Below are 27993 nucleotides of genomic sequence, written 5' to 3' on the forward strand. Positions count from 1 at the left end.
AAGGGATCTGCCTCTCCTTGAGCAACGCTCCCCCCGATTGGGATTTCCAAATCTTGACTGGACAAACAGCTTCCTAGTCAAAGTCTCCCAACAACATACCAAGCCCTTGTTCAGCTGGGGCGGGGGGAGAGCCAAAGGACTCACCTGCCTCCACAGCCACCGAGGGCTTAAGCGCTGCTGCAGCCAACCGGGCCATCATTGGTGAGATCAGCCCTTTGCTGGCGGAGATCCTCTCCATGATGGATGCTGTCACCGCCGAGCTTGGCGAAGAGGTGGCTGCTGCCTCACCGGAACCTGAGACAGCCTGGGAAGGGGAACTGGCAGAGGAGGTTGGGTTGGTGCTAGAAGAACCGGCGGCTATCAAGCTCGTGGAGCTGGCCGACAGTGGCGTGGAGACCCGGCTGGGGAGAACGGGGAAGTACGAGCCCGCTGTGCCAGGAAGCGCCGTGTTGGAGAGGGCCAGGGCCAATGGGATATTGCTTGGGAGGGCTTGGGGGAGCAGGCCAGGTATCTTTGAAGCAGACGGGATGCTATTGGTGGGCTTGCCGGAAGTCTGCGAGGCGGCAAGCTCCGCCGCGGAGGTGGGTGCGCCCGGGACAATCAAGGAGACGGAAGACTGCTGACTAGTGGGGGAGGCACTCAGGCTGGAGTTCTTAGAGCTCATGGCAGAGAAGTCAATGAGGTCATCGTTGCTCGACTCCTCCTGCTCGTTATCCTTGACTCCCAGGAGCGAGGCGGGCAGGCCCAGCACCCCGGAGCTGCGGATGTGGCGGCGTTCGTGCTTGCGTTTGTGGGAGGTCATCTGGCTGGTGGAGGTAAAGGTGAAGCCGCAGCCTGGCCGGATGCAGTGGAAGTGGTTGGTGGCCTTGCTGTAGACGCAGCCCTCATACTTGCACTCTTCGTACTTGTAGAACTTCTTGAAGCCGTCCTTGGCGTAGGCGTCGTCCTTGATGTGGTAGCTCTTGTGCTTCTCGATGTCGCACTTGTTCTTGAAGGTGAATGTGCAACCCGGCCGCCTGGAAGGAGAGAAAAGGGGGGAATGAAGGAGAGAAAAAGGGCCAGTGTTCCCCTTGCCTCTTCCGCTGTGGCGTGGTGGAAGACAGACAAAGTAGTTGATCACCCTTGAAGAAAGAGGCCTCCTGGCTCCACTTGGGATTCCAAACTGTGCACTCTCCGCCAGAACATATAGGCCCAGTAGATGTAACCATCCTGGTCCAACAAACTCTGGGTAGTTGGGCCAGGAATCAGCTGTATGTCCACCTGCTCTTCCCTCTTCCTCCACCCCTCGTGTGCCTTAATTCAGTACATCTGTGATTGCTTTAGCCACAGTGGAATTCTCAACTACAAATGAAGATACCAAACCACTTTGATCTGGTTTGATATCCTGATTTGTACGGATTGCTCAAACTACAGTTTCCCAGCAAACCAGGAAGTAATTAATTGAGTCATGGGGGCAGGGGGAGTGAGTGTGTGGGCACACAGTTCCTTCCTGCTCCAACAAAACCCAGGGGCCAGGATCATTCCCTCTGAACTGGGCCAGAACAGAAGACAAAAAAGTAGCAAGTTATACCCCTGGAATAACTTGAAGTACTCCATGTCCAGGCACTATCTGCAACCAGCCCAGAGACCAGAGGAGGCATTTGGGTGCTGGGGTGTGAGAGGAACAGCTCTCTTTTTAGGAACAAGCCACACCTGAATCTTTTTCTCAGATGAGTGAAGATGTTCTGTCTCATGTGAATCGTTGAACAGACGCTTTATCTTAACAATCACACAAATCCCTTAGTATTTTTCCCCTACCTGATCTACATTTTTAATATGTAGATAAAGGACAAAATGCATCACTAGAAGTTGGGCTGCTGCAGGGTTTTGAACCCTCTGTGGTGTTTGACAATTGCCACACTTAGGAGATGAGATGGCTGGGAGTGTGGTGGAGCAGGGTGGGTGTGTATGGGGAAGTCTGTGCCCTGGCTGTGGATTATTTGACTGGTCTCCACCCATATGCTTTGATATTTCTCCCTCTCTCTGCTCTGCGGGATGGGCAGGTTAGCTTAAGTGATGTTCCTCAAAGACCATCAGGTCTGTTTGCCAGATCCTGGAATCGAAACTAGACCACCTGAGGAAATCTGAAATGTTGTAATTCTGAGTCTACAAGCACAATCTAGTCAAAAATGTAGGGCTGGTTCACAACCTGTGCGCTTCAGTAACAGCAGGGATTGAAGCATGCTTAGGGAGCAACCTGAATGTTTTCTCTTTTTGGCAGGGGTCATTGCATGGACCCACCTGCAGTGGAAGTGAGTGGTCTTCTGCCCGTAGAACTGGCAGTCCACGGTGCCACAATCTTCCGTGGCTCGGAACCGCTGGAACCCATCGTTAATGAGCTGTGTGTTCTTTTTGTGGAAGTTCTCGTGAGTCATCACGTCGGAGGTGCTGGTATAGACTTTGTTACAGCCCACCTGGTATATTAACAAGAAAAAGAAGAAGAAAAAGCAACATCAATCTATCTGAGAGAAGGTGGAATGGGGGAATCAAGGAAAGATGACACAGAAATTCCCTGTTAGGGGGATCTAATTCCCTGTTAGGGTGATGCTCAAAGGGGCCAAAGAGACAAGAGCAAACGCACCACAGGGAGATGAGAACCCAAGTGGAAGAAAGAGGGAAACAGTCTTAAAATTGTGGGGTGACCCACCCAAAATGGAGAAGCTGGCAGGTCAAGTTGTGAACAGCTGGCGAGCCTGGATCTACTCACTCAATTACCTTTGCTTTACTTTGTAGGCAGGCAGAAGTTAGATGGAGATCTACCAGTAGATCCCTGGGTGGTTTGCATAGATCAGCAAGGAGCACTGATAAAACTTGCTGTGCCTCAGAATTACAAGTAAGTATCTAAAAAATCTTTCCCATGGTGTGCCTTGTGCTAATTACTTCTCTCTCAGCCTCTGTTCTTCGCCTGCAAGACAAGACTCTCCACTGCTTGTCTTTGTGCAGTTTTGTTTTAGACTCTGGTGTCCAAATCCCTGACCTGGAGTCACCCCAAGGTGTGCAGGTATCCCAGCGTCTGACTCCTGGGGCGAAGGAGGTTGTTGGCCCCACGCCCTGGGCCGCCATTTTGACACTTACTTCAGTTGGTGGGCCTTGGGCTTCTAGTAAAAAATAAAAGCGGGTCTCACAAGCTGGAAGCGTGCCTGCCTCTGCTTTAGATCCCCAAGTCCCAGACTATTTATGGTGTCATATGTCAAGACCCAGCATTTAGAAATGGGCCTGAATCCCACAAGGGATCTGTCTTGCACTCTTTCCCTCCTAGGTGTGGGGGTGTGATGTTTTTCCTAAGATATTCCTTGAATACGTTGTCTTGTCTTGTTAGTTCCTCTAAAAAGCCTTTTATATGATTATTTCACTGCCCTTCCCCAGTCCCAGTTAAAATGCAAGAGAGGTCAGCTCACAGCCATTGCCAAGATGGAAAGGAGACAGGCACAATTAAGGGCTGCACAGAAGGAGGACTCCTGGGAGGAGCCTTGGATCCTGCCAGCCTTCTGTCTCCTGAAGGCACAAGACCCCCAGCCCTATTTGGTGTCTGGCTGCCCAAACTCCTCGGTCACGGGGGACCCATTCTCCCCCGCACCCTGCCACCACCTTGTTCCTCCACTCTGCCATTTCCTTCCTTTTAAACCTGCCTGTGTGGTGTGTGATGGAGATGGAATGCTGAGAACCCCATGCTCCCCCCCCCACCCCCCGGACAAAGTGGTCTAATTTGCCATATTGAGTAAAATTCCAGCGGAATCTGACAACGCCACCGTGCCCGCTGGGAGCGGGTTTGTCCTCCTCACCCCTTTCCGCGCAGCGTGTGCCAATGCCTGCACCATCTCAGAAGTGAAGCAAACCAAAACACACACACCCCCTCTGCCCCCTCGCTTGAAGGTTCAACTTGGGTTGCTTCAAAGCGGCAACAGCAAAGCATTTGACAAACACCCAGAAACGGGGGGGGGGGGAGAGATGTGGGGCTGGGAGTGGGACTGACACAGGGAGGGAAGGCTCTGCCGCTATTTCCAATATAAAGGGCCTCTCTCCACACTGACACCTTGAAAGAAGACAGACCCGGTGTGGTGTTAAAAGAAAAAATTAAACAAAAACTGCCTCGTGAATAATTTGCAATGGGGCTCTTTGTGTTAAAGCATGAAAAATGTCCATTTGTATAAACAACTAACTGAATTTTGTCCACGCCAATTATGGACATAACGGGGGGGAAGAAAAGGGCCCTCGTGAAGCTGTCGGCAAAAATACTGCTGTTTAAGAGATATTTCCTTTAACTGGGAATTTGTGAGGTTTCCACACCTTAACATGGGCATGGGCTCATGGTGGCAGCTTGCAAACAGGAAGCCCGTTTCCAGGAAGGCTTTTTCCACATTGATCCGCCTGTTGTCAAGCAGAGGATTCTGCTCAGTACACCTGCAGCACTGGGAAGGGCTCCTGGCCACCCCATCCAATCAGGGAGCACACTCTAGGGCACATGGAAGCACTGCAAAGGGATGGGAAGCGTCTTCCCATGAAGCTCACCTGCCCCTGCAGATCGGTCTCTTTGGAGAACCCGAGGCATCTCCAAAGAAAGAACGGCTGTGCTGGTGATTGGGACCTTTGGGTGGTTCGCTTCTGCAGGAGATTGCAGAAGATGTTCCGGCTCCCAGTTGGAAGCGGGAAAAACCTGCCGTGTGTTCTAACTGCGTATGTCTCACTCTCGGTGTCTCTGGGTGCCTTTCCTGGGCAGCTCTGCTGGACAGTGTGCTCTTAGAGTCCCTGCTCTGCATGCTTGTATAAGCTGGAGGTAGCTGCATGCTTGTATAAGCTGGTGAACTGCGGCAAGCGTCTGGTCCCACCCTCCGCCCCACGCCACTATTTTATGTCCAATTCTGGTGGGTGAACCTTGGGGCTTTTAGGAAAAAACAAAGTCGACCCCACAAGCCTGAAGTCTGCCCAGCACTGGCCTAAACAAATGGGTGGGAGATAGGGCGGGTGGGGGTGGGTGTCTCTTCCGAAGCTGTCTGCCATTGCCAAGTGTCAGCCTTGCTGCAGCTCCCCTCCTAACAGCCCGATCCCAAGTGCTGACTTTCAGGGCCGTCGCTTGCATGAGTCTGGCAAGTTGCTGGTGGGAGGTGCCCAAAGAGCCCCCTGGCAGGTCCGCGAGGCATCTGAGCTGTCCGGCAAGACTTCCAGAGATGGTGCAGTAGACAGTTCTTGAAATGTCCCTGTTACTAGCTAGACGATCCGTCACACAAACCTCCCTCTCTGCCTCCCTGACAGAGAAACGTAGAGAGCCTCTTCCTTTATTCCCTTCTTTCTTTTGACATCGGGCACTTATTAATATTTGATTGGCTTAGCAGCTGGCTACAAAGGCACGGACCCGGCACTAAAGGGCAGGCATTGCGCAGAGAGGTTGTATATCAACAGAAAACGGGGCAGTTCTGACGGCCTGTTTGGCTGGAGGAAGGAGCACCCTGGAGAGAGACCCCAAGAGCTTGACCCTTCCAGAACACCTACAAAGGCTTGGGCCAGATGATGAGTCAAAGCTGAGGGGGGAATGAAGGGAGGAAAGAGCCACTCCACTCCAAATCCTGCCATTCCTAGGTTTACGACACCCACAAAATGTCGTCAGCCTGCTGTTTAAAAAGGGTTGTTTTTGAACTGCTCTTGTTAGAGCAAAAGGCCTGCACATTTTCAAGGGGTTTTGCAGTGAATGGAAATTCTCTGCCACGGGTGATGGCCACCAGCTTGGATGGCTTTAAGTGGGGCTTAGACAAATCCATGGAGGACAGGGATATTGATGGTCAGTAGTCTTGATGGCTACAGGCTACCTCCATGTTCAGAAGCAGAAAGAGAGGGGGCCTGCCTCCATCTCCAGGTTGTGTGTCTTCCCAAGGCATGTGGTGGGCCACTGTGTGGAAGAGGGTGCTGGACTAGAGAGGCCTTAGGCCTGATCCAGCAAGGCTGTTCTTACATAAAGTCAAGCAACGTCACAGATGGTTGACGACAGCACTTATAAGGCACGGAGGCTCTTTGCAAAGTTCTTGTTTCGCTCCATCTTCAAACCAACCTTGTTGGTTTGGTTTGGCAAAGAGAGAATTATTCCTAAGGCCATCTGCTAAGTGTCCCAAGGAAATGGGGATCAGAACAGGGGTCTCCCCTCATCCGCGCCCATGACACCCATCAACGGCATCCCACTTTGCTTCTGGATCAAGGGTAGGCAACCTTGACTCTCCAACTCCATCACCACCAGCCACAGTGTATGAAGCACCAAGGTTGCCTAACCCTTCTCTATATAATCTCCGGATTCTGGGCCAAAACACACAACTGCACTGAGTGACTTGAGAGACACTGCATGGGGCACACCCCAGCAAGGTTGGCTTCCTACTGTCAGTCCTCACTGCAATAAATCTGGTTTACGGGGCTGCACTGAGGAAACATTCCGCACCAGTGCCCTCCAGTCTCTCTTTGCAAAGATACCCATGTGGATGAGGCAGCCCCTGTAGGTCCTTCCCTCCATGGCAAATGGGTACTCCCCCCGCCGCCCAACTCCAAGTCCAGCCTCGTTACCTGCATGCAATGATAGTGTGTGCTTTTCCCATTCAGGTGGCAGCCGTGATAGTAGACGCTGCAGTCATCCAGTGGGCTGAAACGCATGAAGCCATGCTGAAGAGAATTGTCGCGTTTCTTGTGCATGTTGTAATGCCGGATCACATCTTGCTTACTTGTGAATCTCTGGCGGCAAGAGGGAGACACAGAGTGTGAGGGGTCCTGGTGCTGTGGGGAGCCTTTGGAGGAAAACCCCTCTAGGCAGGCTCAGCAACTCTACGGTTCTGTCTACTTCAGTAACCCGTAAGGAGGTTTTCACAAGTGACAGCCAAGGGGGCTTGGGCCTGCTCTCGTTAACCTGGGATGGGAAGCGGAAGGGAGCTGGGTTTCGGCCACACACACACCTTCTAGCCAGCAAAGAGTTGGCTTTGGAAGCTTGGGAAATGCAAGAAGTGATCTAAGCATCTTGTGTGAAACGGGCCTAAGTCAGGAAAGGGATTCCTGTTCTTGGAGGTGTGTGGATAGAGCAGTCACCCCGTCCAGAAGATTCACCCCACCAGCCCAAAGCAGCTCAGTCCTGCCAAGGATGATCCGGTGGAAAGGCTGCCATGGAGTCCAGCCTCCTGCGGGGGATGGGAGAGGTGGACTGTCTAGATGCAAAGAAAACCAGGCCCACTGGTCAAACAAGGACAGGAGTGGAAGGAGTTCCCCATTCCCAGCTGGGTTTTCCATGCAACTGAACTCCACAGACCAACCCACATCAATCCAGACCAGCAACTTTCCAAAACTCCCTTCAATCTCTTTGAGCTTTCCAAACAAACAAAGGAATGAGCACTGCAGAGACAAAGCAAAGAAGCAAAACTTCTTTGAATTCCCCACAGAAAATGATATTAAATTCAATACGGAAGGTAGCATACACTGTAATTACTTTGAGTTGTATATGGAAAAGTGCTGTATCCAAAAATTTAAACCATTTCTCACTCTTTTGCTGAAGAGAGGCATATCAGATAAGGCATCGCTCTCATTGGAACATAGGAAGCTGCTTTATACAGAGTCAGACCATTGCTCTATCTAGCTCAGCACTGACTGTCAGCAGCTCTTTAGAGTTTCAGCCAAGGGCCTTTCCCAGCCCGACTTGGAGATGCTGCCAGCCCCCCATCTCCAAACACACATTTCCCTCCTGAACTAAAAACAAACCCTGATCTATTTCTCTTGCTTTTATTAAACTTTGGGATTTACTCAAGAACTCCAAAGACGACCCAAGCCCTGATTTCCCCAAGGTGTTACACTGCAGGAATTATGTTGCCAATCACTGTTAATTTATTAACGGCCAGTTATGACTGAATGCCGTTCATTAGACAAAAGGTATCTCAGACACAGGCTAATTTGCATTTGCAAGAATCAGCCTAAAGCTTGATTCCCTGGTGGGATGAGGGTCATTTTTTCTTCCTTCCTGAGGCTGGACAGCTCCTGAGGTCCATCCAAGAGTCCTTCTTTGCTGCTCCAGCTCCTTGAGGCCCTCTGTGTTACTATTATGGGCTGTATATTACGGACAGATGCCTCCTCTCTGGTGTAGCCTGGTCACTGCCCACATCCTGGATTGATCAATAGAAACCCACGGACCATCAGGCTTGGCAGAACTGAGCCAGTTTCCCATGCTGCGGTTGGAGCTGTTCCTCCAAGGTTGGCGGGTGTTGGGGCAGAAATCAGACTCAGCTGTGGCAATTCTTGGGAATCCCCACACCCCCTAACGCATGGAGGCCCTAACCACAGAAACGGCAGAGTCAGACTCCCAGACTCAAGAGCAGGGTAAACAAACACAGCATGTGACTCGGAGCTGGCTGGAGAAGCCTGCCCTGGCAGCAGGCCCAGCAATTACAGCCTGGCTTCTGCCCCTTCCTTGTCGTCGTCCTTGTCCTCCATCCAGGCATCCCTCCCTTCAACCAAACCGCAGGTCCAGGATGCTGAGTCTCCCTGGGTGTTCTGTTTCGGCAGCTGCTGAAACATCCCTTGGCCAGCAAGGCTGAGTCAGATTAACATCAGCAGCATCTCACCCGCCCCCCCACCCCTTCCCTAGCAGGATTCCTCACAGCAGAAGCTGAAACCCATGCCTGTTAAAGCAGGGTCTGCTAGCTGAGGTTTCCAGCTGGCTACGTTACGGGCAGCCGATTCTGCCTGATGGCATAACCAAGGAAATTTAGAAATCTAAAGATCAGTATGCCTTTGGGGCAAGAAATGGGAGCTGTGCTTTAATGTGAAGGTCCCACAACTTCCCAACACCCATCACAAAACTGGCTGGTCAAGGACAGGGAACGACCATGTGTGAACCCCACCGCACCTACGGATGGTTCCGTGCATCAGTCCCACGCCTTGCCACCTCCTGACCGAACCCAGATTTGAATGGTTTCCCAGGGCGTGGTGAATGCATGTTGTGGTATTCTCAAGACTGTGTCCACAACGCCAGATTCTCCAAGGAAGTCAGCCTGTGGTGGCTTCATCACAGAACCGCTGTGTCAAGAAATACTGGCCCTAGGAAACAGCCTGTCCTCCTGTGGGCCTTTCCCACTGCCTGCTACTTGATCTGTTTACCTGGAGATACTGAGGACTGAGCCTCCCTGAACTTAACACCCGCTAGGAATGTCAGGCCAGCCCTTAGCCTTCCTGTGTGGGGTTTTTACCTGATAGTTGCACTCCGGGTCAAGGCAGTGATAATGTTCGCGGTACTGGTAAGCACAGTGAATGTGTCCGCAGTGCTGGCTTCCTGAAAACCTGAAAGCAGGAGAGACAAAAAGGAAAGATGGAAAAGGTGAATGAAATGGGCTTTTAAAATTTTATTTTAAAGGAACTCATTACCCCATGTATGGAACTGCCCTCCCAAGGAGGGTCATCGGGGCCCCCTTCTTTGTGATCTTTAAACACTGCCTAAAGTCATTTTTGTTCCCAAAAAGCATTCTCGATTGTCAGTGAAGCTGTGAGCTTTTAACTCCAGCTTCTAATAAGTGTTGTTAGTGCTGTATTTGTGTGTGTGTGTGTGTGTGTGTGTGTGTGTGTGTGTGTGTGTTTTAAAGAACGTGGAAAGCTAGCTGCCTGGGCCTAGTTTCTATCTGGGAAAGACAGGAATAAAGTAACTAATAATCATTTAGATAAATTCAATTCCCCTCCAGTTAGAGGTGCCTTAATTTCAGGGCCTCGGAACCGGCATGGGGTGATTCTGTGTGTGCCTCGGGGTACCTGCCTGAGAAGCTGAGATGAAGTGGAGGGAGACTGACCAAGCCCCTCTGAAGTGATGGGGTAAGGGGTATAAAGAGAACCTGCTGATCAAAAACAAACACTTGCCTGGAGCTGTCCTGAGTTCAGAGGCTCAGGCCAACTTTATGTTTCCCCGTCTGCCTCTTTGCTTTCTCACAGCCCCCTCTCCCTGGTCTCAGTTCTAGCGCAACAATGCTCTGACACAAAGCTTAGCGCTTATCAACAAAGCACGCCATAATTCAAAAATAAAAGAAACTGAGCATCCAATACACAAGGAAATACACAAAAACATTCTAACAAAAATTTCAATACCACTTGTACAGATGAAACATTAAACATTTTACAGAGTAACAGGGAGGTTTTTCTTGGGACTTGTAAAGAGCCTCTACACCTATTAAGCCAGTGCACGGTCAATGTGATGGGAGCCCAGCAACACGCTGAAATTGGTGCACAGAGTTGGGGAATATCTGCCATTTTCAGAACTGTGACAAAAAAAATCAGAACGCAGACAAAAAATGTGTTGGCTAGCTAGCCCCTCTTTTGGGACTTCATGCCCCTCCCCACCATTTGTATGATGTGCGCATGTGACAAAATGGCAAGGAGGACAAAATGTGAGGTCCTGGGTGAGTTTGCTGACAGCCTCGGTCAGAAGCAAAAAAAGCCAGAGGGGCAACAGGCATGCGGGGAGAAATGCAGACGTTTCGGAGGCCTCTTCAGAGAGGCCAAGCCTTGGTCTGGCCAGGCCGTGCTCCACCGGCTGGCTCCCTGCAAATACAGGGCATTCGGACACACCACTGACCATGTGAAGCCCGACAATGAGGAGCATGAACTGCATGTCGCCTACGTGGAGGAGTAATGGATGAGTGGAGACCCAGAAGGGAGACGTTTAGAGCTGAGCTGCCATCTGCAGCAAGGCTCCCAAGGCAACACTCCGTGCCTGGCCAAGGCCCCACAGAGAGGAGCCAGGAATGGAGGGCAAAAGCTGAGGCTTAGGGTGGGTCGGGGAAGGGATGCTGGACGGATGGCGGGAAAGGACAGGCGTTTCAGAGTGGAGGGTTGCTTATAGACGAAGAAAAGAAACTGAGCATCCAGCACACAAGGAAAGACACAGAAATGTTCTAACACAAACTTCGCTACCACTCATACAGATGAAACACGGAAGTTTTAGCGGCAATAAATAAGGCATTTGTGAAGAGCCCAAGGAAGAAGAGGCTGGGTGTGGAGACAGGCAGGCCTGCAGGAGACGGAGATGGGACTTTATTGACAGAAGGGAGAGAATTGCTAAAAAAAATCAAATGGCTTCTTTGCCTCGGCATTTGCAAGAGAAGGGGACAGATGCCAGTAGCAGCCATGCCTCTCCCAGGGGAGGAGAGAGAAGTGCGGCTGGCGGGTGGAGGGGGGCGGGCGGATAAAAAGTACGGTAGGAAATCAAGATCACACCAGAGAAGGTGACTGAGAAACCTGAGCTCTGTGGTGAAAAAACAAAGGGAAGGAGGACATAAAATAAAGAAAAGAGCGAGCCTTTAAGCTGCTGCTGGTTTCTCCATGTCCCCCTCTGATAGGCGGCTGGGCTGGGGGTGCAGAAGAGGCGTGACTCTGCTTCCAAATGCAACCACAGGTAAAAAACCAAATGAAAACCAACCAGAGGCAACATTCCTTCCAGAGAAAAGGGGAAGGAGGAAGCCCCCAGCCTGGCCTGACACTCATCATGCTCAGGGCAAAAGGAAACTCCTTCTTTCTGGAGCAGGCCGGCAGGCAGCACAGATGGGCCATTTCCACCCAGGAAGGAACTCCTCTTCAACCTTAAGCACTGACAATGCTCGGCTATTTCAACTGCTAGCTGCTGCTGGTGGGTGGAAAGGCAGGATACAAATTTAACGTCCCGTCCCCCCCCCCCCGCCTAAAGCCTGGCTGCGTTGCTTTCCATGGCCCAAGGGTCCTCCTCCTGCTCCAGCGCAAAGCCCACCTTTCCTTGCTGTCTGTGGCAGATAGAGGCTCGCCACGTTTTGCACCAGATATTGCTAAGAGACCGATCGGCCAAGTTCCCATGTGTGGCTACTGCACAAATGCCCTTTGCCCCCTACCTGGAGAGCAGCAGCAACTCACGGCCTGCCACTTCACGCCAGGTGTGTGTGGGGTGGCGGGGGGTCAGCACACACGTCCGGGGTGGGGCCTGGGAAAGGGCACTGGGATCTCCTCCAGCCCCCGCTCCTGTGGCTAATGGGTGGTTTCTAAAGGGTTATATTTCTCCTCTGCTTTTCCTGACACTTGAAACAGTTCAAACTTATTAATTTTTAAAGGGCAGCATCTGTTTCGCTTCTCCAAATAGAGCTTCTACACCCCGCACACTCGCTGGCACGTGTGCCGGGGCGCACCTGCTTGCAGTGCACACCCTCCTGGCTCCTTTCCACGGATTCAAAAGATGCTTCTGGGTACTCCAAGGTGCCCAGACAGACTGCCCAACTGCACACATCTTTAGGGGCAATCCACACACAGCCCAGCGTTCCCTCTAACAGGGATTCCCAGATGTTGTTGACTACAACTCCCATAATCCCCAAGCAAAGGCTATTGCAGCTGAGGATGCTGGGAGTTGTAGTCAACAACATCTGGGAATCCGTTAGAGGGAACACGGACGCAGACTGAACAGGTGTACCGTGGAGAGGTCCAAAGTGGCCATGTGTGGATCTTCTCCCCAAATTTGCGGCATGTGTAGGAGATCAATGATCACAGCCAGCTGAGGCCCCCTGCCCCGTTTGCCGCCATGCCCACCTTTGTAGCATGTCGCTAAAACACACACAGCAGAGACGTAGTTTGGGAAAAACAAGACTGAGCTCAGGCCGAGCTCCCCCGCCCGGCCAGCCCCCATTTTTGTGGCTTCATTTGCAGATGGCAGAAAATGGGAAAGCACTGTGGGACCGTGGTGGATGCCATTCCCCCCCCCCCCCCGAGAGACCCTCGTCATCATGTTGCATGGTTCTGAGGGGAGTTCGGGGTGGAGGAGCGGATGGAATTCCCCCAGAAGCCCACTTGGATCAGCATGATGTGACAGCGGCCTCTTGTCTGGAGAGGGGACTGTGAGGAAAAGTATAGAAGTTGCCAAAGGAAGAGGATGCTCTTTTTAACCAGAGCCCTCCTTGGAATGATGGCAGGCACATCACAGCCTTCACCAAGAGGAGAAGGTGCTAGCAAGCATGACTTCTCCCCTAGCTAAGCAGGGTCTGCCCTGGTTGCATATGAATGGGAGACTAGAAGTGTGAGCACTGGAAGATATTCCCCCACTTAGGAGATGGAGCTGCTCTGGGAAGAGCAGAACGTTCCAAGTTCCCTCCCTGGTGGCATCTCCAAGAGAGGGCTGAGAAAGAGACTCCTGCCTGCAACCTTGGAGAAGTTGCTGCCAGTCTGGGTAGACAATACTGAGGTTGATAGACCAATGGTCTGACTCAGTATCCGGCAGCTTCCTCTGTTCCCGAGTCAGGAGAACAGCAAGGAGCTGCCGCAGAGCTCCCAGCTGCCTGCCCCACACACCCTCCTTGCACAGGCATAAAACCTCAGCAGCAAAGGAGGTGGTGGCAGGAGGCAGCTGTCCCCGCAATCCATCCTCTTCCCGGATAGCAGGCCTTTGCCTCCTGCCGGGCATCACTACGCTCTGGCCCCTGAGCAGCAGCCCCCCGCACACGGGGTCCCAGGCAACAACTTCTGTCAGGGCCTGAGCCTCAAGGCACTCGGGCCCCCCAGCCTGCAACCTCCCAAGGCGTGGGTGTGGAAAGGAGGGGCGCTTGGACCTGCAGCACTTCCAGAGCGGGTGGGGTGGGGTGGCTGGGTCTCAGCCAAGCTTGAAAAGGCGCCACCATCCTCCCGAGAGCACACAGGAAGCGGCACCCAAGACGGCACGGCCCTTCCGGGGCCCGTCTTTCGGCTGGGTTCTTCCCGCCATCTTAGCCGTCCAGGTGCTTCAGTGACATTGGCGGCTTTTATCCGCATAGAATATGTCCTATTGATTTTTAAATGTTTGATCCTTTATGTATTTTGTAGTTGGGGCCTGACTGCACGCTGATTTCAACAATATCTGCAGAAATAGGATGGACTTTATTGAATAAATAACAACTAAAGGAAGAAAATGCCCATGCCTGCGCAAAAGCCAGATCGACCGATTTATAAAACCACACTGCTCCAAGCAGGTAAAAACTGCTTTAGAACCAAGAATATTGATAGACAGATATATAAATATTGATAATAAAGCAATTGAAACATTTTCAGAAAAAGCTCATTTCACAAAGGGCAATCAACGAATGACTCACCGGCTGAGCACCCCCCTCCCCAGGAGGACCAACTCATTGGTGAGTCATCATAAGCGTGGGGAGCAGGCCCCCTGCCTTCCAATGGGGTGGGGGTAGAGGGAAGGGTGATGGCCACAGCCTGGGGAGGCCCGGGATCAGAGCCTCCCTGGGCCCACTCGCTGGATCTTAGTCCAGTCGACTTCCCGGAGTTGCTCCGAGGATAAAAATGGGATGAAGCTCATGCACGATGTCCTGAGCCCCTTAGAGAAACACCACGAGAAATTATTATATGGGCGGCTACAGCCCATTCCAGACATCTTAATCAACTGATTGATTTAGTCTACATAAATGTGCCTAGGAATAAAACAAAACTGAAGAAAAAGGGCACTCTGCTTGTTTTTTTTAGGGAATGCACATGTGTGTACTCCTCCCTTTGCTGGTGCATCTCAGAAGAGGCATTCCCTCACTGGAAAAGAAAGGAGGAAAGCCTCTTTTAAGATGGTGCCTGTTCTTGTAAATTGTTGTTTGTTTGTTTGTTTAAAGTATTTTTATACCGTCCAAAACTTATGTCTCTGGGTGGTTTTTCGTCACTACCATCTGCTAAAACATTAACTTTTTAAAAACATCTGGTGCCTTGTTAACTGGGAGCACCTTTTTAGTAGGTCAAGAAGTCATTTAACTAATGAGTTGACTAAACCGCATAGCTGACACACACACACACACACACACACACACACACACACACACACACACACACACACACCTCTCTCCCTACATCTCATTACAATTTCTACAGTGGGTCTTCAATATTACGTCAGGACTGCTTGTTCTTGATGGACCACTGCCTGCCTGCTCTTATTCTACATCTGCAACAGGCGCTTGCTCAACCAATGCATTTTTCCCTTCGTGGCCATGATCCATCACACTTCATGCAGACATGTGCATTTCATGGGGGAAGCAGGGGAGGAGGTAATCACACACACTGTTTTCCACTCCCACTGCAAGCGCCATGCGTTGTTGAAGAGGCAAGCAGCCTTTCTAAAACACAAACAGAAGTGAGTGGCCAGCATGCAGTAGAAACTTCAAAGAAACCTCTGGTTCTTCAGCACTTCAGCCACAGTCTCAAACTCTGGGACCCTGGGAGAACCTCTAGACTGGGGTGTCGCTATAATTGAGCGGATGTGTTCAAAGAACACGGGCCCCCGGCTCCTGAGGGCCCCCCAGCCCCACTCCTCCCTATTTTCTCCATGATCTCCCTCACATTGAGGGGCCTCCGGGGAGAGGGGTGAACCCGGCCCCCTCTTCCCTAGCTATGCCCCTGCCTCTAGACCACACTTAAAGCACCACTGCTGTATGGAGCATTTGGGCACATCTGCATTATGCACTTAAACTGGTTAACCAGGCATTCTATCTTTCCAGGGAGCCCAGAGAATTGTCCCATATTTACCTGAATCCAAGATGAGACCTTTTCCAAGTTCTTTGATGTTAGAAATTGGGGGGAAGGGTGCATCTTAAATTCAGAGTCGTCTTCTGTTCAGGTAAATAGGGTAGTTGTGTGTATATGTGTGTTGGGGGGGTGGGGTGGAAAAGTAAACTAGTACAGGCATGCCCTCAAGCAAGGCACCTTTCAGGTAAGGAGCTCATGATCCTGAGACTGCAGGAAGTGCCCAAGATCAGCTCAAAGAAGAGTGCCAGGATAAGGAGGGGAAGAAGAGAAATGAAAGGGAAAGTGGAAAGCGGAAAGAGTTGACACCCCCACAATGATCCACCCCGCACACGGCCATGTGCTTGCGCCCAGATGCGCATGGTGCATCTGCCACACACACACACGCACAGATGTGCCAGCACAGACTTTGCTTCATTCACTTGATTTCCGGATCTGAGAAGGGCTGCTGAGAAACACTCAGATAAATAAATACCAATAAAAATAATAAATACAGAAGTCAGCATGCTTAGCGAGTGTTTACACACTCATTACTCTGTAACGATGATATGCGTGACGGGGGAAAACACACACACCCAGCCACCCCAATTACAAATTATGGGGAGAGGCGAGTGGGGGCGGGGAGTAGATAAATATTTAAGCAAGATCCACAGAAGAACCATCTGCTGAGGCACTAATAAAAATAATAATAATAATAATTACACAGGAGTCCATTGGAAGAAAAACTAGAAATATAGAGAGGGGAAAAGTGGAGCCTGGCCCACTCCAAAGTAGCTCCGGAAGAGGCTCCGTTTTGCTGTGTGGAAGCATGGATCATCCCTGGACAGCGTTTGGCAATGCCTCTTAAACTCATTAAGCTAATTGTGCTGCACAGAGACAGTCCTCCTCTGCGCCCACCCGCCCTGCCCGCCCCGGTTTGATTTAGGGCTTTAAAACAGGTTTTTTTTAAAAGGACATGTAAATGAGAGGGCAGTGCCTGTCTGCCAAGGACAGGCTGGGCGAGGCTTGATCATGACGGCTCCGTCTTCCTTCCCTGACTAGTCCGAGAGGGCAAAACGGTCCTACGGAATGGAGCCCCGGGACACCAGGACTGGGAGCAGAGGAGCAGAAGCGGGAGGCAGAGCTTGGCCCCTTCTGCACCACCCTCCCCCAGGCCTCTTCCTGCACGTGGCGTCCCAGATGATGCCGAGGGCTTTGGCCCAAGAGAAGCGTCTCCCTCTGGGCATGCCCCAACGGCAGCCCCACAACGCTCAAGGGGCTCTGGCGGGGGCTTTCACTTCCCCCTTCCTCCATCTCCTCCACGTGCAGAGCAGGAGGATTGCTTTTCCGCTCCTCGGCTTGACAGAAGATGAGCTTATAAACTAATGAGCTTATAACTTAGAACCACGCAGGCCCACTGTGTGATTTAAGGTCTCTGAGGAAAAGGACTTTAGAGAAGACAAGAAAGACCTTGACAAAGGCGGGATGGAGCGGGCCTTCATCGTGCATAAAGCACGTAAAAGGTGGCCCTCTCCTTGGGAAAGGGATGCACGCAGGTCACAGCTGTGATCCCCAAGGGGCCCTGCAGCAACTTTGCTAAAGCTAAGCTGGTTGAGTTTGATGGGAGGCTACCTCAGATCCTTCTGCACAATGCCCAGAGTTTCATCAGGAAAGGAAGGTGAGATCAGTGTTCCCGCTAACAGAAAATCCTAGAAGCATTCCCAGCCAAAGCCCACTGCAGCTAGGGATTCTGGGAGCTGTAGTCAACAACACCTGGGATTCCCTCTTACAAGGACTACTGGGTGGGATCTCAATGCACTCCATCAAATCAATCCAGCCGCACTGCGCTAACGTCACAACCTCTCAGGTGGGGTAAAATCTACCATGCCATTCTTTTGAAAACAGGCGACAAAAAAGGAGACTCTTGAAGATAAGGCCTCCAATTAGAACTTCTGTGGCTTCTGAAGTTTTGTTCTGCTGTGAATATGCTATGGCAGCGCTTACTGTTTCTTAAACTGCACCTGTAACCTGTTTTGTGTATATGTCGGTGTAGAAAAGCAGGGTGAAAACAGAAGAAAGGTGTAAAAATAAGCCAGCAGGTGAATCAATCTGTGTGCGCTCAGATCTGGCTGGGCAATTGCATTAGCAAAGCCAGGCAGAAGACGTATCCATCCCATGCTGCTGGGTTCCAAGTGGCTGAATGAGACCCTCCCAGCAGCCCTCAGTGGCTGCCATACGAATGGTGCGTGGGATGTCCTGGAGCAGGGGTGAGCAAACATGGCCCTCCAGGGAAGTTGCAGTTCAAGCACAGCGGGAGGGCCAAGTCTGCCCACCCCGCCCGAGAGACAGAGATGGCGCGTCCCTAGAGAGTCCCCAATAAGATCCCGGAGAGCGGAACGAAGGCCAAATGGCTCTCTGAGGGCCAGCCTGTTTTCTCTTTCTATGCTAAGGAGGAGGGGTGGGGAGAAGTTCTAAAAGGACGAGGTGGGGTTTGAGCAAGGACGGTGCTGGTGGCGGTGGGAAGTCAGTATGGATGTCAGAGAGAAATGGAAAGACTCAGTTCCCGTGACTGGCTTTTTGCATTTCGCCCAGACAGACAGACAGAGACCCCACCCCCTCCCCCCGGCACACTTCTGTCCTAGACCCCCTCCGCCCCGCTCCCAAGGAACCCACACAGCGGGGCGGGGAAATCAGCCTACCTGGCAATATATTTCTGGTAAATATTTACATCTTCGGTGACAGCTGGTTTGTCAGTGGTTAATCCGTTCCTAATGAGAAACACACACAGGGCAGAGATGGTTAGCAAGGCAGTGTCAGGAGACGGTCCAAGCCCCTCTCTCTCTCTCTCGGGTCACGCTCAGCATCCAAGGGCAGCAACATGCCCAGGAGATGCAATGGGCATCTCCGAGCTCCTGGCTGCCAGGGGGCTACCTTGAACCCCAGCGGATCTGCCTTTCCACAAACCCCCTCTTCCCAAAGGGGCTGCATGGATGGGATGAAGGGCTGGTTGGTGAGCTGTGTGAGGGATGCCTATGGAAATGGACAGCACCCTGCACCTTCAGAAGCAGAAACTAAGAAATAATAAACTAGTAAGAGGAATAATAACAGACGGTTTGGCAGGCACAACGCTACCCTAGGCCTGCACAATCTGGCAGAAGGCTCTCTAGCAAGGGCCTCCTGAAGTCTGCCTCTGACACAGGGCTGCACAACTTCGGCCCTCCTGCAGATGTTGGCCTACAACTCCCATCATCCCTGGCTATTGGCCACTGCGGCTGGGGATGATGGGAGTTGTTGTCCAAAAACAGCTGGGGGACCAAAGTTGGGCAGGCCTGAAAAACAATCTGCTAGCAGGCTCCTTCTGTAGCCAACTCTCCCTGAGAGCCCCCGCGTGATGGGGACATAGAGCTCATGCTCCCAAAGAACATCCAAAGAGCCCTGCTGGACCAGACCAGAGGTCCACAAAGTCCAGCCTTCTGCTGCCCACAGGAGCCAGCCGGACGCCTCTGGGAAGCCCAGAAGGGCGCCATGTGGGCAGACAGCCTTCTCCCACGGCTGCTCCCCAGGGACTGGTACCCAAAAGGAGACAGCCTCAGAAGATGGAGGCTCCGGATAGCTAAGACAGCCTCCTCCTCCTCCGAAAAATGCTCCACAGTCGGTGCCCACCTGGCCAAGATGGGGCTGGCTGAGCCTCTCTTCTCGGCCAACCAGGCTGCTCTGCTCCATCGGCTGCCACCTCGCTCTGGCCTCTTCCTCTGCTCTGTGCCGTGGCTTCCGACATCCCAGCCCCAGATGCTGTACTTCCTTGGAGCAGTGCAGTAAGGAAAGAGGTTGGCCAGGCCTGGAACCATGGCATCCACCGCAAGGAGTGGGTGAGAAGTGGGAGAGGGGAAAGAGCTAGCCTCAGAGTAGCAAGCATGAACTGCAGGGTCTGCCCTGGTTGGCATCTGGATGGGTGACTACATGTGAACGCTTTAAGACATCCCCCTTAGGGCATGAGGCTGTTGATCAGTGGAAGGGTGTCTGCTTGCATGCAAAAAGTCCCAGGTTCACTCCCTGGCAGCATCTCCAGGTACGGCTGGGAAAGACAGCTACCTGGAACCTGGGAGAGCCGCTGCCAGTCAGTGTAGGCAGTACTGAGCGAGGTGGACCAAACCTCTGACTCAGCATAAGGCAGCTTCCTATGTTGCACCTGGAGAAAGGTCAGTGAGGTGATGGCATGTGGATTCCACCTGGAAACATTCTGCTTTCAACTAGAGGACTTTTGCTGGCAACAGCATCAGCCACACAGCGTATATCTTGCTCTGGTAGGCTGCTTGTTGGGAAGAAGGCAGAAGCCAAGTACGTTTCAGAGGTGAAACAAAACAGCAGAGGAAACAGCGGCCGGCTTCTCACACCAAGCGCTCACTAGAGCCCCAAGCAAAGGGCTTCCGGCTTCCCAAAGCCCCCGGAGGATTCTCAAATCAGCGCACGGCACATCGAGGAAACCGCGCTGAAGCTCAGCGCAAAAGCCATGGTGGCCTCTCGTCTTTCTCCATCCCGAGGAAGTCTTGCGGGCAGAGAAGAGAGTGCACTTGAGGTTCATCTCCCAACCGCGGTGGAAAGAGAGCGCGAGAGAAGGAAAGGCAGGCAGGCAGGAAACCGAGCCGGGTCTGTGATTAACAGCAAGAGGACAGAAACAGGGAGCCCCGTGCGGAGAGGGCTGGGAGGCTCATCTGGCTGAGCTGATTTTCAGGGTGGAGACCCTGAAGGCACCTTGCAGCTGGCAGCGTGACAAAGTGGTCACTAGACTGGCCTGACCCAAGCCCAGGTGGGAAGTCTGCCTGCAGTGCGGGCACGAGAGGAAACTCAGGATGGCCACGCAGCCGAGTAGGCCTGGAAGGCCACTTAGGGCTGGATTTGTGGCTCACGGAAAACCAGCCCTTTGACTAGTTTTGGGCCGAGACGCACCCTCCCTCCCTCTGGCCACAGCAGTCCCAGGAAAGCTCCCACCACCAAATGGTCATCAACGGGGAGAAAAAGAAAAGCAACAGGAAAAGGGACGTGGTTGGAATAAGATGAGCGCCTTATATCCTGAGCCAGGCTTCTCCCCCACCATCACGAAGGGGCGGGGTCAAGAATTGTCTTCCTGGGGGAGAGATCCCTGGAGACCCATCTGCTGCATTCCAACTTCAGTTCAGGGGGAAAACCTGGCCTGCTCAATGGCTCACTGCTGCTGGGCTGTGGCTCCTTCTCCCTGCCTGGCTCACCCTGAGAGCAATCACCTGGGACAGGATCAGACCTGCCTTGTGTGGCTGGATCCTGAGTTCCCTCTGCTTGCTGCTCACATCCCAGCTGCCCACCCAGCCCCCTCGCCAGATACGACCTCTGAGGATGTCACCAAGGCTGACTTCCCCTCACCCTCCTCCACCACACTTCTGCCATTCTGGGGTTACTCTTTTGGACTACTTGCCTGCTCGAGACCGCTGGCCCCCAACCCCAATCCTCTCAACCCCTTCGCAACACTACTGAAGTTAGCCAGATGCAAAGACGGGTGGCAATCAAGTCCCAACTTTCTCTCAGGTGACCAGCTGTGGTCAGCCCAGTGAGGCCCACATCTGCAGGAGCTTAGCTCAGCCCTCATCCTGCAAAGTACCGGGTCCTAAGAAATGCTTGCCTTGGATTTCTGGGACTGACCGTAAGTCCAGTTTAATATCTACTATATTCACCTGAATCAAAGATGACTCTGAATTTAAGACAGCCCCCTTAAAAAGTAGAAGTTAAACACAGGTGATACCTGCATTTACTCAAAAAGCACAACCTCCCAATTTCTAAAGTCAAATAACCTGGAAAAAACCTAGTCTTGGATTCAGGTAAATACAGTATATGGTGCACAAAGCCAGGGACCTTTACGCACAGCAGGTTTGACCATGAGTTTAGGGGGAGGCTTTACTGAGAACTTGTCCCAAAGTTGTCCCAAAGAACCGCCACAAATAGTGGATTTTTGAAACCCCGGATATAGATTGGGCTACACTCTAACGAGCAGTGAAAAAACCGAATTGTGTGTAAACTGTTCCCCGATAACTTGCAGGGTCTTCGGGGTAAATCTAGCCGATATGTGAACGCAACCCCTGCATTCCGGAGGAGATGCGAGTTAAAGGGCTGTAAAAGCCCCGCGTGAAAAGCTTCCAGGAGAGCTCCAGATATTTTAAACAGGAGCCCAAGACTGGAGCGGTGGCCAGTTGTCAACTTACATTTCCAGATCAGAAAGGGAGAAGACGGAGAGGAGGGCAGTGATCTCCAGCAGAACTGGTGCACCTTCCCCCTTCCTTATCCCCCCAGAGAAGGGAAGAGAGGAACAAGGGCCAACTTACTTGACAGTGGAAACGGTTCCAGTGGTGATGGAGTCTGTCTTGGAAAAAGTTGACTTCAGGTACTCTGGAGTGTTGAAGGGCAATGAGACGGGCTGCTGCTCGGGTCCAGCCACGGGAGTGCTGCTGGGGGTGCTGGCAAGGGGAGCGGGGCCCAGGCTGGGTGTCGGAGCCTTGACCGGGGTGAGCTTCTGGATGTTCCTGACATCGTACTTGGAGGGCCGCCCCACCTTGCCCGTCTTGAAGGCAATGGCCCCGCCCATGTCCGGGCTGCCTTCCCCCGGCTTGAAGAGGTGGAGGTACTTGACATTCTCCAGGTCGTACTTGGAGGCCTTCTTGTAGGTGTTGCCATTCTGCGGCCGGAGACTCTCGCCGGTCTTTAGCTTCTGGATGAAGAAGTCGTACTTGGAGGCCCGGGACATCAGACCTTGCATCTGGGAGCTGCTGGGGGAGGGCAGAGGCAGAATGGTGGCTTTCGTCTCGGGCAGGAGCGAGGCGTCGGGGGCTGGCAGCCGAATCGGCTGCCCCAGGACCGAGGAGCCTTCCTTGCCGAGCTTGCTGGTCAGCTCCTCAACTTTGCTTGGGTGGAGGGGCCACGGGACCTGCTCCCCGGCCTTCAGCTTGCGGATGTACTCCTCATACTTGGAGAAGCGGGCCCTCTTGCTCATGGCGTCCTCGCCGGGGAGGGAGGTGGTGGCGGCGGCGGCGGCAGCCTCTGAGGTAGCAGCATTCAGCTTCTCAAAGCTAATCTTGCGGGCCAGCTCGTCCCGCATGTTCTGGTCGTCGTAACCAAACATGCCCAGGAACTCGTTCATGGTGGTGGCGGCATAATCCCGCAGGGATGAGGCTTCCCCTGGATGGAGCAAGAGAAAGAGAGAAAGTGTGTCACTCGAGGGGTGGGGGTGGGGTGGGGGTGGGGAAGGGAGAGGACATGATCTACCGACGCTTGGCTCACTTGTTCGGTTTTACGACTCCTAAATTAATTTGTTTTAAAAAAAAGTAATTAATACTGGGGTAAAATAAAAAAGAGTTCATCAATGCCAGGAAAATCAATTTCCTAAATGTTCTAGCCGATGGCTTTTCAGTACATTAAACAAAGTTTCATAAATGTCTCTGCACTCTCGCCTCGGCCTAATATGAAGAAAAAGTCATTTTCCTGGAAGTGAGGCCTCTGCCAATATGCCACAGGCGTCACAGCAACCCTCGCGCGTGTGCGAGAGTGACGGCACGGAGGAGCCACTGGGAAGAGGAGACGGGCAGGAGCGCTGGGGTCGCCACTCGGTGGTGGAGGAAAGACGTCCCCCTGGGACCCTGGAGAGCCCCTGCCAGCCAGAGCAGACCAGCAGGGAAGCTTTGCTGAAACTCCTGAAATGGCTCCCCACTTGCTTTCCACACTTCACGAAGAAAAGGCTGCAGGTGGACATAGTGAGTCAGTACCTCAAGGCAAGATCCATGCGACACACCGAAATCCCACCCCCAAGTCTCCATGCAAGAAATGGCTGCAGGAACCAACTATCCTTCTGCTCCGGAAGAGACCCCCTGACAAATGGCAGTGCTGATACAGTTGCAATCACACCCATTTCACAGAGGCAGGCGGGGATGCAGAGGTGTCACCCAGGGCCACACCTTGTCTTGGGCCCCTCCTCCTGCAGTCCTCCAAATGCTGTTGGCATGAGTCAATACGTTTGGGGTCCTCAGCCTTGTGGGGCTCCAGGGTAGTTTGCTCCCTCTGCCCTCTCCTGCACCCCTGGATTCAGAAACGGAGGCATATACCCAGGACCCCACAAATGAGTCTGCGATAGATCTGAACTCAGATCCAAGTCCAGCTCTACACTCAAGGGACACACGGGCTCTCTTTAGAATATCGGAGCAGCCCAGCTGGATCAGGCTCAAGGAAGCCCATCTAGTCCAGCTTCCTGTTCCCCACCGTGGCCCACCAGACGGCTCCGGGAAGCCCACAGGCAGGAAATGAGAGTGTACTCCCTCTCCTGCTGTTGCTCTCCTGCAACTGGTGACTCTCAGGCCCCTTTAAATGATCTGTGGGTCAAAAGAGTGGAGGACAGCCCTCCCAAGAAGCCAAGGGATTTAGGAATGGCCCAGAAGCAGGACACCTCTGGGGAACCCAACAGCCATCTTCGGTTTGTCAGCTTCCTCGGATATTTAACTGGCCACTACAGGCAACGGACAAATAGATGAGCCAGATCTTTGGCCCAATCCTGCAAAGCAAGCCTTGTGTTCTTCAAGGCACAAGTCAACATTGCTGTTGGAGCAAAGAGAGGATGGATTCTGGTCAGAGCAAGAGGTGGGGAAAGTGAGGGAGACCCCTGTTTCCACCAGAAGATGGGGTAGGATCAGTTTCCGAGGATGAGGGGATGCAGAGAGAGCTGCTCTTCCCAAGTTTGCACCTCTTCCAACCTGTCCATTTATTTTATGTTACTTTTTTAAAAAAAAAATGGCTCATTTCACTGGCCTTTAGGCCCAGAAATGGGCCTCCAAGGAGCCCTATGAGGCAGTTTGCTGGTTGCTTGGAAGGACAACGTGGAGGTCGTGGAACTTCAGTGTCAAGGAGGAACAAAAGATGGCTCCGATGTGCCAGTGTGGCCTCGCCTGGGCTTCCGAGCCACCCGGCGGTCCTCGTGGGGCACCTCCCACTTTCTCCCACAGAAGGATGATTTACAGGCGCAGGAGTCCTTCAAGCCGCCCTCACTGTCCCTCCCGGTCATTTGCTCTTAACCCTTGGCAAAAAACAACAACCCTTCATTGTTCGCCCCAGGCAGAGGGAGGGGACTCTGGAGAGGACGGGGGTCTGAAAGCACCCAGGCTCATGAACGTTTCCAGAGTGTCCAAAGAGCAGAAGGCCTCCGAGGAAGTGAAATCGAAGCGATTCTGCTCAGAGATCTAGATTCCGGTGTTATGACCGGAGTTATGCAGGAAAAGAGGAGCATGGCTTGGGTTGCGGCAGGGGGCGGGGGGGGGAGGTCTTGAGGAGGGCTGGGGGAAAGGGGAGGGGAGGGCCTGGGCTAAGGTGGGAGAAGGGGAAAGAGGCCCAGGGTGGAGTGGCCCAAGCCAGATGCACAGCGGAAGCGGCTTCAGAGCACGGCTTTGCCTGGCTCAGCATCAGCGGCTCTGGCTGAGGGTGGCTGGCCACCAGCGGATGCTTTCAGCTGCCCAGTCTGATCCGGGGGCCTTGGCCACTGTTGTCTTGGGCCCTGGCAGCAGCTCTCCATGGATGGATGCAAGTGTGGCTGTCTTTGCCTAGAGGCCCTTTGAGCTGGAGAAGGAACCGGACAAGGGCCCTTTCTGCAGACCCTGCCATGGAGTCAAAGGGCGGCCCCCTGCCCGGGTAGCAGGGCTCAAGCCACCAGCTCCGGCTATGCACCACCCAGGCGGTGGCCAGAAGAGCTAGCTTGCTCCTGGGCTTTAAAAACCGGACTCAGAAACATATCAAGACCAATTCGGGGCTTCTCCTCGGTTCCGGATTCAGGAATCCCCGCTCAGCTGCTCTGGGCCTCGGCCTGCCCCGGCACCTGAGGTGTGGAGCAGCCCACTGAGGCTGGGCAGGGCTGGTATTTGGAGCAGGCGGAGGGGTTCGCCTCTTCCGCCTCTTCCCCAGTCCCCCCCCCCCGCCACTCTGCCACTAGCATCGCATTTCATCTCCGCCCGCCACCGCATGAAAAGTGCTTCCTCCAGCCTCAAAAGCTTTGGCCCTCTCGCTGCTGTTCCCGGGTGTAACCCTAGAGCCTCCACAAAAGCCATTAATCCTGCCCGGTCCTGTCTCTAGCAGGCCACAGATTTTCCCCTTCCTGCTCAAGCCGCCTTCCCTCCTTCGGCTTTTCATCTCTCCTCGGACCTCTAAAGCAACCCCCTTGCACCCTCCCTGCGCCCCCAGCTCGGTGAAACTCCATCCACGCCAGACCAAAACTCACAGTGGGAATCCCAAAGGGAAAGGGAGCCGGGGCTGGTTTTAACAGCTCCCTTGGAAGGGGGCGGGGGCGGGGCAAGCACTCCCCCCCCCGCCTGCCCCCAGACTCGAGGGATTTCGGGCCGGTGTCCATCTCAGGGCAGGGAGGAATTCCGTGGCAGCAGCCAAGCCAGGCCATGCAAAGGTGAAGTGCCCCACCGGATGGGAGAGGCAGGCTTGGGAAATGCCGCCTTGGCGGGTGCAGGGAGAAGGCTCCGGCAGGGCTTGTCCTCAGGAATATCCAGGCTTCTCCCCTCGCTGGGAGATGCCAGACAGGCTGCGCCCTCCCCCGCTGCTTGTGCCACTGCCCATTTGTGGGCATTGCCAAAGAGCGGAGATCTGCTGGTGGACGCGGCTGGCTGGGAGCAATTCTCCTATCACAAAGGATCCGGGAGCTGAGGGCGGGCGGGGGGGGGGGATCCACCACACACACAGACAGAGCGCGACCCGAAGGGGGCTATAAATAGCCCACAGCAACACACTATATATGGCAGGGAAAGCAAAACCGCCCAAATGGAGCAGAAGGTCTGGGCTCCGGGGGACGGGGAGGGTGGCCCAGACAGAGCTGTGCTTTCTAGTCGGACTGAGCGAGCGAGGAGGGGGAGCAGAGATGGGCTGGGGAAAGCAGGGGCTTGGATCGGGGTCATCTCTGCTCTGTGCAAGCAGCTGCCTTTTCCCTGGGTCACAAGCCTTCGTGATCAGGCTTGGCCACCCTGGTCAGCAACCAGAGGGTGTCTGTGGGGGCTCAGAGAGAGAGAAGAGAGGGGTGTGAGAGTGTGTAGTTGTACATAACATCTGAAGCTGCCTGCTACTGAGTCAGACCCTTGTTCCTTCTGGCTCAGTATTGTCTACCCTGACTGGCAGCAGCTTACGAAGGAGGTGGTGGTGTGTCAAGAAAACAGCCCTGGCATATGACGCTGCTGAATTGGCCAAAAAAACCCTCCTCAATTTCACATATATGCCGATGGGGTCCGAGCTGTTGGTGACTGACCAGGAGAGGGATCTTGGGGTGGGCAGCTCATTGGAAGTGCCGACACAATGTGCAGAAATGGTGAAAAAGGCCAATTCCATGCTTGGAATCATTAGAAAGGGGGTTGAAAATCAGAATGCTGATATTATAATGCCCTTATACAAATCCATGGCGCGGCCACATTTGGAGTACTGTGTACAGTTCTGCTCACCGTATCTTAAGAAGGATATTGTAAAACTGGAAAAGGGGCAGAAGAGAGCCACCAAGATGATCAGGGGGCTGGAGCACCTTCCTTATGAGGCAAGGCTACAACACCTGGGGCTTTTTGGTTTAGAAAAAAAGACGACTGCGGGGAGACATGATAGAGGTCTATAAAATCATGCAGGGTGTGGAGAAAGTGGAGAGAAATAAATTCTTCTCCCTCTCCCATAACACTAGAACCAGGGGTAATCCCATGAAACTGATTGCCAAGAAATTTAAGACTGACAAAAGCAAATACTTTTTCACACAACACATAATCAACCTATGGAATTCTCTGCCGCAAGATGTGGCAGAGAATTCCATAGTCAACAGCCTGGATGGCTTTAAGAAAGGTTTAGATAAATTCATGGAGGACAGGAATATCAATGGCTACTAGTCATAGGAACATAGGAAGCTGCTATACACTGAGCCAGATCTTTGGTCTATCTAGCTGAGTATTGTCTTTACAGACTGGCAGCGGCTTCTCCAAGGTTGCAGGCAGGAATCTCTCTCAGCCCTATCTTGGAGACGCTGCCAGGGAGGGAACTTGCGACCTTCTGCTTTTCCCAGAGTGGCTCCATCCCGAGAGGAATATCTTCCAATGCTCACATGTGGTCTCCCATTCAAATGCAACCAGGGTGGACCCTGCTTAGCTAGGGGGACAAGTCATGCTTGCAACCACAAGACCAGCTCCCCTCTCCTCCCTAGTCTGAGGGCCATAGGCCACCTCCAGCCCAAGTGGCCTCTAAATACCAGTTGCAGGGAAGCAAGAGTAGGAGGGAGGGCCTGCCCTCAGCTCTTGTGGGTTTCCTGGAGGCATCTGGTGGGCCATGGTATGAAACAGGATGCTGGACTAGAGAGGCATTGGGCCTGATCCAGCAGGGCTGTCCTTATGTTCCCAATTCCCTGCAGGTTGGGTCTCTACTCTGCATTCCCAGAATGTGCCCCAGAATGATTTTTGTGTGTGT

The 27993-nt window shown here is 53.0% G+C and overlaps 1 protein-coding gene across 12 annotated transcripts in view; it reads right to left on the bottom strand.

Moving 5' to 3' along the window:
- Positions 1-27993, bottom strand: part of CASZ1 (castor zinc finger 1) — a 375530-nt gene that overhangs the window by 27039 nt on the left and 320498 nt on the right. For 11 of the 12 annotated variants that reach the window (XM_053281208.1, XM_053281214.1, XM_053281206.1 and 8 more), the window contains 6 exons: positions 21858-22707; positions 18207-18275; positions 9237-9327; positions 6580-6744; positions 2281-2453; positions 145-1016 (listed from right to left, as the gene is read on the bottom strand). In XM_053281208.1, coding sequence (XP_053137183.1) covers positions 145-1016; positions 2281-2453; positions 6580-6744; positions 9237-9327; positions 18207-18275; positions 21858-22707 — 2220 coding nt within the window. The remainder of the gene's footprint in view (positions 1-144; positions 1017-2280; positions 2454-6579; positions 6745-9236; positions 9328-18206; positions 18276-21857; positions 22708-27993) is intronic. The other variant, XM_053281213.1, reaches the window with a different exon arrangement.

The sequence above is a fragment of the Hemicordylus capensis genome, chromosome 16 (genome assembly GCF_027244095.1).
Source record: "Hemicordylus capensis ecotype Gifberg chromosome 16, rHemCap1.1.pri, whole genome shotgun sequence".
Classification (NCBI taxonomy): domain Eukaryota; kingdom Metazoa; phylum Chordata; class Lepidosauria; order Squamata; family Cordylidae; genus Hemicordylus; species Hemicordylus capensis.